The sequence below is a fragment of the Saccostrea echinata genome, unplaced genomic scaffold, assembly GCF_033153115.1.
Source record: "Saccostrea echinata isolate AGI-Se365-2 ecotype Australia unplaced genomic scaffold, CSIRO_AGI_Sech_v1 ptg000025l, whole genome shotgun sequence".
NCBI classification, from domain to species: domain Eukaryota; kingdom Metazoa; phylum Mollusca; class Bivalvia; order Ostreida; family Ostreidae; genus Saccostrea; species Saccostrea echinata.
Window position 1 is genome coordinate 20865137 of NW_026889774.1, and position 14702 is coordinate 20879838.

At 33.3% G+C, this 14702-nt stretch overlaps 2 protein-coding genes across 2 annotated transcripts; one reads left to right on the forward strand and one right to left on the reverse strand.

Moving 5' to 3' along the window:
- The first annotated feature begins 75 nt into the window (after window positions 1-75).
- On the forward strand, window positions 76-8780 carry LOC133192138 (pleiotropic regulator 1-like). The gene is made up of 14 exons (XM_061328018.1): window positions 76-144; window positions 1167-1273; window positions 1947-2071; window positions 2529-2576; window positions 3020-3104; window positions 3725-3797; window positions 4105-4200; window positions 4435-4527; window positions 4938-5087; window positions 5191-5385; window positions 7182-7300; window positions 7480-7619; window positions 7910-8103; window positions 8302-8780. The coding sequence occupies exons 1-14, from the start codon at window positions 133-135 to the stop codon at window positions 8359-8361; spliced, it is 1497 nt and encodes a 498-aa protein (XP_061184002.1). The 5' UTR covers window positions 76-132; the 3' UTR covers window positions 8362-8780.
- Window positions 8724-10543, reverse strand: LOC133192139 (hsc70-interacting protein-like). Its single transcript, XM_061328019.1, has 4 exons — window positions 10483-10543; window positions 10231-10316; window positions 9827-9961; window positions 8724-9032 (listed from the first exon to the last, which is right to left on the reverse strand). Exons 1-4 carry the CDS (start codon window positions 10487-10489, stop codon window positions 8916-8918), a joined length of 345 nt encoding a protein of 114 aa, XP_061184003.1. The 5' UTR covers window positions 10490-10543; the 3' UTR covers window positions 8724-8915.
- Window positions 10544-14702: the final 4159 nt, after the last annotated feature.

Below are 14702 nucleotides of genomic sequence, written 5' to 3' on the forward strand. Positions count from 1 at the left end.
CTACGTTTACGAATTGTTGTACGTACGACTTACTTAAATGCTTGAAATGGAATTATTCGTAGTACGGAATAATACAAAAATAGACGCATTTTTTCCATCGATCATCCCTTTTTAACGAAAACTGTTTTAAATATGTCTACAGAGGTAAAAATTCATACGAATTCATTTCATGTCTGATCCTTATATTGAGTATAATCTTTTAAGTGCAGATTTGTAACCTTCTTTCCTTAGAAATTGATTTGCGGTGGTTTTGAAGTGATTCACTCGAATTTCCTTATGCATTTTATTTTTTATGTTTTTAAACTGCATTTGTAAATAACTAGATATCCATCTAAATACAATTTAATTGTATTGTAGCACGCAATGTTATTTCATTTTTTTTTAAATTACAGCCGAATATCTTTGAAATCTTTTTTTTTAAATTTTAAATTAAATGTTTAAACAAACTTCTACCATCAGGTCCAGTACAATCGCTAGCCTACATTTAGCTACGTAGCTAGAATTACCTACCGTACCTTTATCTAGCTACCCCAGTAAGGTTAATGTAGCTTTTTCAATGCAATTTTTCACAATTTTGCTTTTTATTTAAAAAAGACAAAAAATTGCAACCCGTCGAAATTGCCCCTACCCTATCATTTTTTCAGCACTTAAATTTTTTTTTTCTTTTCTGGTTTTGGGAAATACAGATTGTTCGTATCATTTTTAAAGTTAAGGTTTATCATAGGTTTATCCCTAACATGCTGTTTAGATTGAAAGTAGCAATAAATATTAAATCTGTCTAGTTGTGAGATGTATAATTGAAAACATCAGTAAATTTTATGACTGTAATTTTATAATTTATATTGCATAAATTTATGTGTTGAATTTTTCAAAAAAAGAAAAGAAAAAAACTATACCTATCAACCTATCCCATATTGAAAATCATGGGTCAGAGTACATCAAACAAAAAAAATTCAGTGATGTCCCAAATAGGCATAACATACAACATATATATTATTACAGACAAAACACTATAAAGGGTAATTCTTTGAGTATATAATAGATGGTACATTACTGATGCCTGAAAGTATACAAATGAAATGTTTTACTTCTTAAGTCATTATAATTAAATAGATACTCAAAGAATATCTGACTACACTGATTATCAAGTTGTTTATTATTTGCAGGAGGTACAGAAGCATTCAGTACATACACTAGTGTTCAGATCCCTGAAGAGGACTCATGATATGTTTTTATCAGAACAGGGAATCACACCAGCCAGAGACCCCAAAAGGTATGTAGATTGATAGAGAAGAATGTGTGCTATGGAGTCCAAGTAGCAAGTTACCGTGGAATCATCATTGTTCGTGGGGGACCAATGTTCGTGGATTTCGAGGGTCACCCTTACCCACCAAATTACATCCCCACGAACATTTATTTTTAAACATATTGATTCATTGAATATACCGTATAAATGAGTAACCCATGAATTTACATTCCCATGAAAAAGTAAAATTTTGCTTGCGCATGAACATTGACCCCCATGAATTAAAATGATTCTACAGTAGTTTGTCCAGGAGATTTGAGAATGAAAATTTTGAAAATAAAAATTTTCTTTAGTAGGAAATGCAATCAAGAACATATCTTTATATATACCATAGATCTAATTTGATCTCAGTAGGTATAAATATTTGATGAATTGTATCATGTGGACAATATTTCTGAAAGCTGGCTTAAAGAACCCCTGATAATTAAATACATGAAATGTAAAGATTCATAATATACATTGATTTTAACAAATATTCAGTTTTCCCAAATTTTTATGCCCAATGTTTAGAACAAATATTTTTTTTTTTATCAAATCAGTGAAACTTAACACCTGCCACACACACAGACAGTCTGACACACACACACACTCACACAAACAAAAACTGCAGCTAGGTATTTAATGCTTGTCCAAATTTCAGTGAAGATATAAGAAGAAAAATAAAATTATCAGATGAATATGGACTTGTTAAAGACCTTCCAAAAGAGGGGCAGAGAAAGAGTCATGGCAATGTTGTAGAGCCATACAATGACCATCAGTGGCAAGGTAAGTAAATGTAAACGTGCTTGCTAGTCTTGAAATGATAAACCCAGGCAGTATTATTCATAATATAGAGTAAAACTTGTTTAGTCTTCATGTCGTATAATCCAAAAATCTTATCTATTACATGTACGATGTAAATTTGAAGTTCCTTTCAGTAAATTCAACTGTATAAATTTAAATGTTGTATAATTTGGAACGTTGTCTAATCCAGCCAAATTCTGTGGAACCAGTGGAGTCCATATTAGACAAGTTTTACTGTATTAATATCGTAAACGCATATTGTTTCTTAAATGTAATAATTATTATGGCTTTATATCAAGTGATTAGAAAGACCATCATTCACTTTTATTAAATGATTATTAGACATAGTAAATGTTTGTTGTAAATTACTTTTATGCTTACTACTTTTCCGTATTTTGGGTACAATTTGAAAAAAAGGAATTTTCTGCTTTTCTTCCAGAAAATGGAACATCTATTCAAGGAACACATCCTTATCCTTCAGGACCAGGTAAATTTTGAGAGATGATTTCTCTCTCTTGCCCATGTTTTAAGTTTTCTTACCTAGTCAGTTTATATGTCTGCATCATTTCATATCTGAAAGGATAATGAGGATACAATGTATTATTTTATAATGTGTTGTTGGAGGTCATGTACATGTATGAGTGATTGTGTCACAATCATGAAGCAAGGTCAATTAACCTGGGTCAAGTCCATAAGTTCACAGCATAAATTTATTTTTAAAGAATTTTTAAAAGGTAGGAAGTAGAGATGAAAATCAACTTAGAACAATTTTGATTTAAATGTTATATTAGACAACTTATCATCCCACAAAAAAAAAATTACTGCTTATAAATGATAAATTTTAATTCATTCAAACATGAAACTAGATGGGAATATATGCTGAATAAAAAAAAATCCTCATGAGAGTACAGTCTTATTATTTATTGACAGGTGTGCAGTTAAGTGATGGTACAATGATGCAGACAGATCCCAGTCACACAGGACAGATGGAAATGGCTATTTATGAAAAAAACAGGTGACCAATCATAACTTGAAATGAAATCGTATTCAAACTATAGTATTAATTAACACATAGATTCTTGATACACATAGAAGAAGAAAAAATCCTGTTTCATGAGTGAAGTAAATTCAATATCCAAATACAAAATCTTGAATTTTCTTTTTATTACATTTTCTTTGATTTTCTCTTTGCTTCTGTCTTTTCATAATGTCATAGGCTGCAATTTCATATTTTATTAGTTGAGATGTCACATCTAAGTAATTAGGAGATTAAATATTGTAAACATGGATTTTAACAACGGATTTGGAGAAACTTTAACAGTTTAGGTCCCTGTCAGGATGGTTTATTACTCCTGCTATCTTATAAAAGGCTAGGGAATAGTTTTTAAAATAACTCTTTGTAAAGAGAAGGAAAATTGAGAGTTTTGCTGCACTTTTGATATATGTTCACAGTGTGAAAGAATATTATTTTGATATTTATTCAGAGAGTGAAAGAATATCACTTTTATTCCATTAATAAATTACACTATTTCACTGTTAAAAATGTAATAAATGTATTAATTCTCCACAATAATTTTATAGTAAATGTCATTGCTTTAAAGACACTTAAGTTGTGAGGATTTTTCTTTTCAATAGAAACAAAGAAGTTCCAAGTGGGGCTAGCATGCATGATATCAGGACACATCATGAAAAATCTGATCCATCAAAGGTATGCAGAGTTTCAATATATTTTTACTGTTAATATAATTGATGATTTAAAATTTTTTAGCATTATGATATTTAAATCCTCTGTCATGATGACATGATTTACACATGACTTACTGTTCTGAAAGTCTCTGATTTTCACTCTAGTCTAATAAGAAGGTAGAGAGCTTGAAAGGTTTAGCCTTAGATTTTTTTTTGGAATTTTGTTTTCAGATCTGAAATTTATTCAAAGCAAATGGAAATGTAAAATAAAAGTATCTTAGCATAGAAGAAAGTAACAGATTTGATTTGGGTTTTTTTTCTCCTTTCAGGCATTAGTTTCAATAGGAAATCAACAAGCACTTGTTCCAAAGAAAGCCATGACAATGCCTAAACCAGCCTGGCATCCACCATGGAAACTATATAGGGTAATTTATACACTCAATTGTAAATCTTTATATAAATCCAGATAAATTTCCATATTTATTTTCAAATTGTGTGCTGTTTATACAATTTAGTACATTTCATTGAATATGAGTAATTATAGCATAACATGAATTTTTTTTATACAAGTGTTTTTTTTTTTTGTCTTAGATATAATGTTTTCTTACTCCTGCACTCTGTGTTGCTGGTATAGTTCATTTTTATTTCATTTAAATCAGGTTATTAGTGGTCACCTTGGTTGGGTCCGGTGCATTGATGTAGAACCAGGTAACCAGTGGTTTGTAACTGGAGCCGGTGACAGGGTTATTAAGGTGTGTTTTTCTTCCTCTAAAATGAAAACTTCATAATCGATATCTAAAATGTGGAAAATATAATTTTGAAATATTAGTTTTAATATTTATTACAAGAATATGTTATAAAGAAGATTCACAATTTATTTTAAATAATTTTTTGGAGAAAGTCTCAACAGCAGAATATTTTTGTAACCAAAGTGCACCAAGGTTTGGGAACTGCTGAGTTCTATCCATTTTAATTTTTATAATGTGTAATAGCAGTGCATTGCTTTCAACATTACCTCAACCATGCACAATTATTGTGCAAATGTTGAGGAAATGCACCTTCTCTATTGTACCTATTTGAGTCTTTGGTCTTATCATGCACATAAATGACTGATTAGTAAATATGTTGTAATATTTAGTTGTTAATTAATTATAATAACTAGATTTGGGACCTGGCCTCCGGAACTCTCAAGCTCTCTTTGACTGGTCATGTCAGCACTGTACGAGGGGTGAAGGTCAGTCATAGACAGCCATACTTGTTTTCCTGTGGAGAGGACAAAATGGTTCGATGCTGGGATTTAGAGTATAATAAAGTAAGCATTTCTTCAAAGGAAAACAGTATTGCCTCAATTTGATATAGCCATAATTTTAATTAGGTCATTCCACAATTTGCTTATTTATCATCTCTCTATACAGACAATCAGACATTACCATGGTCATTTAAGTGCTGTGTACTCAATGGACCTCCATCCCACAATAGATGTGTTACTGACCTGTGGGCGGGATGGATCTGCCCGTGTGTGGGACATACGGACCAAAGCATGTGTTCATACACTGGTGGGTCATAACAACACAGTGGCTGAGGTCAGGTGTCAGGCAGCAGAACCACAGGTGAGAGAGATGTCTATAGTTATCACATAATACATGATAGACTTCTGAATTACTAGGGGGATAATTTGTGCTATTTGGCTGGACTACTAGGCATTACTGATTACTAGGGAGTAACTTGTGGGTATTTGAATTCTGTTTGTTCATAGTTTGAGTAATGTAAAAAAAGTTCAAGAAACAAGGGATATTTTACAAAGAAAATCTTTTCAGATACAAAATTAAGGGTCCATGAAATGTTTGATATTCGTACAAATTTAAGAATGAAGCAAATTTGGATTTTGACTAAGGCAAAAAAAAAAAATCTTTTATCACCTGCAGATTTAAACATTGATATACAATATCAATCATGTTACAAAAACAGGTTGCCATCAGACTGATGTGTGTGAACTTTTTTATGTGACAAAAAAACTACAGTTTTCATTGCTTTTGCACTTGAATTTTTATTTTCACAAAATCAAAGCTGATATCTCTACAAATAATCTTGTTGAAGGTCTGTTCTTGGTGTGCTTTTCTAGGTATAATGTATACATATATACAAATAAATGAACATCAGAGGCCTGTTCAACAGGGGAACATTCACGAGCGCTTGCCTAAATTCCTTATCCCTCAAACAGAAATGTTCACAAGCGCTCGCGAACGTCTGCTCTGTTGAACAGGCCTCTGATTTTTGAAGTTTTTGGAGGTGACCTTGTCTTTGACTTTTTAATCTTGAAATTGGTAAATAAAAATTATTCAAGTAAAGGATGATCTACATATTTTGATAATCATCATCTTTAAAGTTAGTAAATCAGAATGAGATTTGCAAATGCTGGCATGGTAGCTCATTTGGCAGAATGCCTACTCTATAGTTTGAAGGTTTGTGCTTCAGCTGCAACAGACCTAAGTTGATCTTAAAAAAATACTAGTAGGTAACAACTGTTCCTTCACCAAGCACTTGAAGTTAAAGTTGATGGTCTTTTGGTGAAATCTTAGAAAACAGAGGCCCTATGTGTGGCAGGCATTAAACCCTCACTGCTCATTTGCCCTGCATGCCAAGTAAAGGTTTAAATTTAAAGCTCTTAATGTGCATTTGGTTATGTCTTGTATGAATGAAAAATTCTCGCAGGAGGTGTACATGTAAAACAATAAATAATCAAATGCATGTACATGTACTGCTATCAAGTTAATATTGGTCTTCGATTCTGACCTTTGAAATTGTTACCAAAAATATTTATGAGAAGCTTTCAATGCTGTCCTTTGCACTGATATTGGCTTTTTAACAAAGTCTTTGAAGATGACCCTGACCATTACCTTTGAACTGATACATGTTTCTGCTAAGCAACTGTCCTTTTTTTCTCAGTGGGAATTTAGTTTGTAAATGATAAACTACAATAATTTCAGCCGAGGATTGAAAAGAGAAAGCTGCAGAATATACGTATGTCCATTGTTGTACTTATTAGTGTTTTTCACTGTTAGATATCATTGTCATGTAGCATAGAAAAGATTTTTGTCAAAATGGAAAATAACAAAGAAAGGCATTTAATGTCCTTAGGCCAATTAGAACTCTCTATATAAAACAGAAGTGAACACTCTTAACTGCAATCATCCCAACAGAAAACCTCTGGTATCCTAGAGTTCATTGTTAAATCAGATCATTCTGAGGCAGCATGGAGATCTTAGACCATTTTGATTTTCTGAAGGATCCTTCAGGGGTACACATAATTTTAAAAAAGAGATCTATCAATTTTTTTTATGGCTTTTGATTTTCCAAAGTAAGTTCAATGAATGTACATTGTGTAAAAACATCTCTTTTTTTTAAGGTGATTACTGGAAGCCATGACTGCACAATCAGGTTGTGGGATTTAGCCATGGGGAGGACAAGGGTCACACTAACCAACCATAAGAGGAGTGTCAGAGCACTCTCCCTCCACCCTAAGCTGTAAGTTTGAACATATGTGTTTTTGAAGCCCCCCCCCCCCCCATTCAAATAAAATTTACAAAAACAAAAACATTTTCACTTCTGACTGGCTGTTTTTTAAATCAAGTTCTTTCGAAAAACTTCTGGAATCTTTGGAATTAAGATGGTCTTTCCCATCAGTAATTTGTACTTCTTTTCAGGTATACCTTTGCTTCAGCATCACCAGATAATATCAAACAGTGGAAATTCCCCAATGGAGACTTTATACAGAATCTCTCTGGTCACAATGCCATTGTCAATGCTCTGGCAAGCAATGCTGATGGTGTCCTTGTGTCTGGAGGTATGCACATTTTGAATTTACGCCAGAAATAATGATTCGAACTTTTCACCAAGAGGAAATGCTTTTGTATTTCAAGTTTCTCAAGATATTAACTGATACAGTCCACCAAATATGTGTACATGTATATTTAAGGATAAATTACTGTCAAAGCATACATATGATAAGGATAAGAAGCAGTGATGTCATGAAGCTTTCCAGCCCCCCCCCTCCCCCCCCCGGGGAATGGGGAGCTAGCTCCAATATGTGCCTATCTTTGAAATTTAAAGCACATGCTTTTTTATTCTAACTAGCTGACAATGGCTCAATGTACTTCTGGGATTGGAAAACTGGATACAACTTTCAGAGAGTCCAAGCAGCAGCCCAGCCTGGATCCATTGATTCGGAGTCTGGAATCTTTGCTATGACCTTTGACCAGAGTGGCAGTCGTCTGCTGACTACAGAGGCAGACAAAACCATTAAAATTTACAAGGAGGATGATTCAGCTGTAAGTTTCTGTTCTTTTAAATTTGGGTTCTGGTTTTTGCTGTAACCATTAAAGTTGTAACAAATGTGAAAAATATAATTGCATTGTACAGCAAAATAACAGTAGTCAGAAAGCAATAATATTATGATTTTTGTGGATTTATAGGTAAAAATTCAATAATATCTAATATTAATTATACTTGCATGATATGTTTTTCAGACTGAAGAAACACATCCAATAAATTGGCGTCCAGACATTGTGAAGAAAAAGAGATATTGAGGAGTGAGGAATGAAAGTGTGAGGATGAGGCATGAGGAAGGGTATAGTCACAATGAAGGATCAACACAAGTGTTCTCCATTTAAAAAAGAAATGAGTAGACATAACAGAGAAGAAAAAAGAAAATCAATGAAAATTGACATTTCCAAAGATCAACTTTCAAGATTGAAGGATAGTTTATTGAAGAAATCTATTTGTGCAGTAGCTACATGTACATGTAGTCCAGAGAGCATTTCATTCTTTTGCGGAGTCGAAATTGATAAAACAAAACACAGCAACATTTAACAAAAGGATTTTAATATCAACATGAAACAATAACGAAAAAGACATAATTGGCAAAAAGTGAAATTTTCATCATTTTATAATATTGTCATAGACAATACTCATCAAAAAATCATCACTCATGTAAAATTGTCACGTTCATTTAAATAAATATATACAAAAGAAGACAAAAAATGATTTCTTATTGTGGATTTTTAATACTGCAGAGTTGATCATTCTATGAAGTTTAAAGATTTTTTTTCTGCTGAAGTTCCTGTTGTCCCCTCAGCAAACATTAGGAATGTCCTGGACTGTTTTCCTCCATTTCTATAATTTTTATGATGTCCTCAATGTCAATATCGTCATTGTTTTCTGTTGGCCTTGTCATTTGCTCAAATTCTTCTCCTTGGCTCTGTAATTTATACAGGTACGTGTGTACCAACATGCACACTTTCTACTCTACTAAAAAGTATTTTGAAGAAAAAAAGAGGGTGTTATTACATGTATTTAAAAGACATGTAGTAGGGAAAATAGGAAACTGTTGGAAATTTACCAGAATAAATAGATGACATGCCATCTGTAGGTGAGCATTTTATTAGTAATAGTTAATGCTCACATTTAAATGCAAATCTAGACTGAAAAAATCACAGTAACAATATTTTTTATCTGTGCATACATGTATACTAATAATCTTTGATAAACAACATTTTTTTGGCTCATTTAGTATGATTTACTTGTAAAATCTTATTTGTTCTAGTTTATTTCACTTTTACTTACTTTTTCCTAGTCATTTCTGCTACATTCTTTAACTCTTTACTGTTGAGACTAAGATGTAAGGAAGAGTTAAGATCAAAGAAAAAGTAGTGAGAATTATTTTTAAATAGTAAAATAAAAGAATGAACAGTAGAATAAATAGAAAAGTGTGGGAATAGAATATAATCAGAGCATGTCTTAAACAGAAACATGCAATAGCATAAATTTTGCATTTCATTTTAAAACTACAATTGTAATATATGACTTTTTTTCCCAATAACTTTGTTTTTATTTGCATTGAATACTTTATCTGAGATGATTGAGATTAATGAGGATAGGAATGGTATATTTTCCTTATTGCTTCTTTTTTAATTTATTTTAAAATAAAATTAAGCAGATATATGCATTTACATTTTCACATGTAATCCTAATGTGTTTACAAGTAATTGTTACCGTGGAAAGTGGTTGTCGGTCAAATTCGGACTGAATCAGTCGCAGAACTTGCTGGACTTTTGGGTGATTGTGATGGTGATGTATTGTGGCAGGGTTGTTTTCAATTTCAGTAAAAATCATTTGAACCTCTGGGTCCTAAATAAAACATTAATAAATATGACATCAGTATCACTACAAATAAAATATTCTCATTTTCAAGAAAATATTTTGGCTCAAGAAGAATATTAACCATGCAGTAAAGTATGATTATAATGCTTCTGTTTATTTGTCAGGACTCTGCAGACATGTGCAAGTCTGCTTTATATACAAGTACATGTAAATATTGCAGCTGAAGTTTGTCCCTTTAAATGATCGGAGTCGTTATGGTAAAAACAGCTAGAAGATATTACATGTATATATCGTACTTGATAGAGACGCCTGAGTTCCTCATTGTTCAGGAAATCCTCTAGTTTGGGTAACCGCTCCTCTCCTTCTTGTGGCACTCCACCCTCTGAAAGAAAACTCCATTTATTTTAATGTTAAAAACAATTTCATTCAAAACCATTGTAAGCAATATAATATTGTTGCAGACACTTTTTTTGCAAACAAAATTGACGTAGTTTCTCTATATCTAAGTCTGAGAAAGAGAGAGAGAGATTCCGTAAGTTTTACTATACCTGCCATGTTTACACAATATTCAATTGCGGAAGTTTTCCCTTAGTGTTCACAATACCAAAGTATAGATTATTATAAACCGAAAGTACGTTTAAAAATTTTCTAATCCCATTCTATTTTTAGTAAACCCTGTAAAATACCGAGTAAGCTATGTGTCTCATAAAATCACCCGTAATATCTTTTTTAACATATCTCAGATTTACTTTGGTGGTATACCCCCCCCCCCCCCCACACACACACACACGCACTCCACATAATGAAGGTCGCTCAGCAAGTTTCACCATGTTGTCAGGTGTGGTCATACATTTGTGGCTTTTCGATAATTAAATACGCGAACATTTTATTTGCCACATACTCTCATATAATGCATGATATCTCGATATATATGGATGAAAATAAACTCGTACATGTATCATCTGAACATATTTTATATATATACATCAGCCATATTTTCTACCCAAACCACCCAAAGATTTTGCCTCGGGAGGGATCTAGATTCTCTCTCTTTCTCTTTCTTGAGGGGTAGAAAAATACATTAACAAGCGAGAAAAATAAGAGAAACGTATAATTATGATTTCTTTTTCTCGTCCTGTTGTTCAAATGATGAGGTAAGGATTATTTTAAAAATAATAATCATTTTAACTGTTAACGAGAAGATATCCATTTTTTAAGCTTAAGCCAAGAAAGAAAAGGGGGATGGGTGGTTAATATATATATATATATATATATATATATATATATATATATATATATATATATATATATATATATATATATATATATATATATATTTGGATAGGACGTGACGAATGCCCCTTATACATGTATGTGTCATACACTGTATATAGTAAGGGTTGTGCAACAGTCAGCAGAGAAATTTTGCTCCGATTGCTTACTTAAATGTCATTCTGCTCAGATAAGAAAACTTTTGAAAAGCTCTTTCTTGTGCTCTTATTTATACATGTATAACAATAAAATATTTCATAATGGCTAAACAACTGGGAAAAAAAGGTTCCTATTTATTGCAAAATTTTTACGACCTATTCCTTCATTAAAAAAAATGCTAAATAAGCTTTTATTACTCCGAATATATTGCAATTTTGATTTCGCAGAAGAAAATGAAAAAGTGTAGCAATCATTAAAGTTTTGATTAAAACTGGCGTCGATGTTATTTAGAGATATATGGAGTATTTGTTCTTGTAGTATTGTTCACATCAAACTTTAGGCTTCACGTGTAAGCAACCATTCGGGGTAAGTTACTTAAAATTGTCATTAGTTCAATAGTTGCTTCCTCTCTCCCTTTTTTCATTTTATAAATAAAGACGATGGCCAGCTTCTAGAGCGACATAAGCTCAAAATCCCAATCGAAGTACCATTTCATAATGTAAAGTACAAGAATGTTTTACACTTGTTGAATGTTCTCTTACTGACAGACTGAGCAGCAACCACTTCTACGGAATTTTGAACAAGAGTGGTATTCTTTTCCAGACATCACGGCATAATGACACTTCAAACTTTTGCAGCCATTCTTATTTTTATCCTTTCACCGATGCAATCAACTGTATTACCTCTTTTGAATACCCCAACTTCTATACCAAGCAGCGAGGAGGTATCAACCGATGATCAGCAGACAATCATTGCAGTTGCAAGTGAAGAAAACCTTTCGATAACCACTTCTGTTCCAGTAGAATCAAACTCGGTGTCTTCAACCGAAACGGCATTTGATTCAACTATGGACAGTCATGACATATCATCATCGACAGAAGAAAATTCGGGAAATGTGAGTACCACAACCGCGCAAGAAGAAAGAGTTCCCTCGCCTCTCCCAGGTTACACGTTTCCACGGGTGTCGGAAGTTGGCAAAGTTGATTTCATTTACGGACCAATTGTTATCGGCTTGTCTTTTCTGTCTACCATTATTATTGTCATTACATTTATGAGGAAGTCAATGCGATCCCCCACGACCATAATATTGACCGGGATAGTAGTTTCAGATACCCTAAAGTCCCTTCTAAGGTACGGAAACTATCTGTACATTTACTTTACATATGGATCGGGAACCGTAGACATTGTTCTGCCATACTGCATCTTTTTGTTCTACAGTGATTTCGGCGAAAACGTCTGCTATTCCGTGGCGCAGGCGCTGTGGGCATGTCTTGCTGTTCAGAGAGTCTTGGTAATAAAATTTCCATTCAAAAGTAGAGAGATTTTGACAACAAAGGCATCTCTTCTGACTGTTGTCGTGAGCGTTTTGCTGGCGTTTCTTTACCGATTCCCAGAGCTCTACTTTTCGGGTAAGTTCACTTCGTACCGAGATTATTTAATTTCTTCCGGTTACAGTCCTTCGGACTTCTATTATTACTACTACTATTACTACTACGAAGAAGGGTCAAATGAACCCGTGGGTTATGAAACCTATATTTACTCGACCATCGCCGGAGACGAGGATCTTTGTATGGTTTACCGAAACCCTGCTTTCACTAAGGCTTTCGATACATACCACCCAATTTGTTCTCTGGTTCCCTTCTTGGTGTACCTTATCTCTAGCATTTACATTATCTACTCGGTGATCACCCGAAACGAGTCCACCGACATCCACGAAAGCAAAGGTCGGATGCAGAAAATTGAAATGATGACGCGCTCTATTCTCATAATCCTATTGGTCCAATGTATAAAGAAATCAATTGGCCTTTTCAATCTCATCATCACTTTCATAACCAAAATGGAGATCTATGACGTGTGGGGCAAAATGGATCTGGAGGCTATGAAAGTACTGTACAAATTTCGTGAAATTGTGTCCGCGGCTGCAGCTTTGATCAATTTCTGGATCATTGTGGGAGCATGTGAGCAGTTTCGCAGAGAGATTTTCACCATGTTCACAGTTTGCTGCAGATTTAGAGGCGTCTTTTCCAGAGCTAGGACCAAGAAGCTAGAGGAAAGTTCAAGTAGCACATCTACTAAAGCGTCTAGTTTAGTGAACAAAACTTAGGATAAGATTCTTAGATTCCTGTGGCATTAGTTTTTCTTTTTTCTTGCAACAATGGCGGATGCTATGCAAACATCCATTAATTAAGGTAGACTAAACCTCTGCTAATTATAAGAGATACAACTCCAAATTCAAAATATTTCCTTCTTTTAGCCATTAACAATGATTTAGCTCGAAGTTTACCAAGCATTGCACGTGTATTTGCAAAATTTTGTCTCCATTCTATGTTATAAAAAAGTGTTCATAATTGTAGAAAGTTCATTTCAGTGAGCAACCCCCCCCCCCCCAAAAAAAAAAAAAACCTTAATTGTTCTTATCCCTTTATTTTTTGACGATATATCCGGTATGTACAGTGGCTTGTCTCTTTATTTGTGGACGATATACCCGGTATGTAAAGTGATACCTTAATTGTTCTTATCCCATTATTTGTTGATATGCCCGGTATGTATGTAGTGATATCTTAAATGTTCTTATCCCTTACAGTGACTTGTCTCTATTTGTTGACGATATACCCGGTATGTATAGTGATACCTTAATTGTTCTTATCCCATTATTTGTTGACGATGTGCCCGGTATGTATGTAGTGATATCTTAATTGTTCTTTTCCCTTTGTAGATATACTTGCTACGTAGTGGTACCTTAACTGTTCTTATCCCTTCATTTGTTGACGTTATACCCGGTATGTATAGTGATACCTTAATTGTTCTTATCCCTTCATTTATTGACGCTATACACGGTATGTATAGTGGTACCTTTATTGTTCTTATCCCTTTGTTGATATACTTACTAAGTAGTGATACCTTAACTGTACTTATTCCTTCGTTTGTTGAAGATGTGCGCGGTATGAACAGTGGTACCTTAATTTGACATAATTTATTATAGATGTTTTTTTCATTTGACTTTGAAATAAGGTACTTGTACGGCATTAGTGCCTTTTAAATTCTTATAAATGGATAAACGGAGAAGGAATGTAATGTCATATTCTAAATTTTGAATTCACTGGGTGGGAGTAGTCCTGTTTTGAATTATTTACTTCCACCCAGTAAATTTAAATTTTAGTAAATGATAATCTATCATACCTGGACTGTCCTGGAGTATTCCCGCGGCATTCTAATTAATGTTATTTTGATGTTTCTTGTAATTTTAGGTATTCAAAAAATAAAGCATAACTTGCGATCATCTTTGTGTATTCTTTCCCGTGGATAACGTACGCACATAACAATGGCAACATTTCAT

Coding starts and splice junctions, on each gene's coding strand:
- LOC133192138 (XM_061328018.1), top strand. Junction 1,274..1,946: donor CCAGCCAGAGACCCCAAAAG/GTATGTAGATTG, acceptor TCCAAATTTCAG/TGAAGATATAAGAAGAAAAA. Junction 2,072..2,528: donor CAATGACCATCAGTGGCAAG/GTAAGTAAATGT, acceptor CTTTTCTTCCAG/AAAATGGAACATCTATTCAA.
- LOC133192139 (XM_061328019.1), bottom strand. Junction 9,962..10,230: donor AACTCAGGCGTCTCTATCAA/GTACGATATATA, acceptor TGTTTTATTTAG/GACCCAGAGGTTCAAATGAT. Junction 9,033..9,826: donor ACCGACAACCACTTTCCACG/GTAACAATTACT, acceptor TATAAATTACAG/AGCCAAGGAGAAGAATTTGA.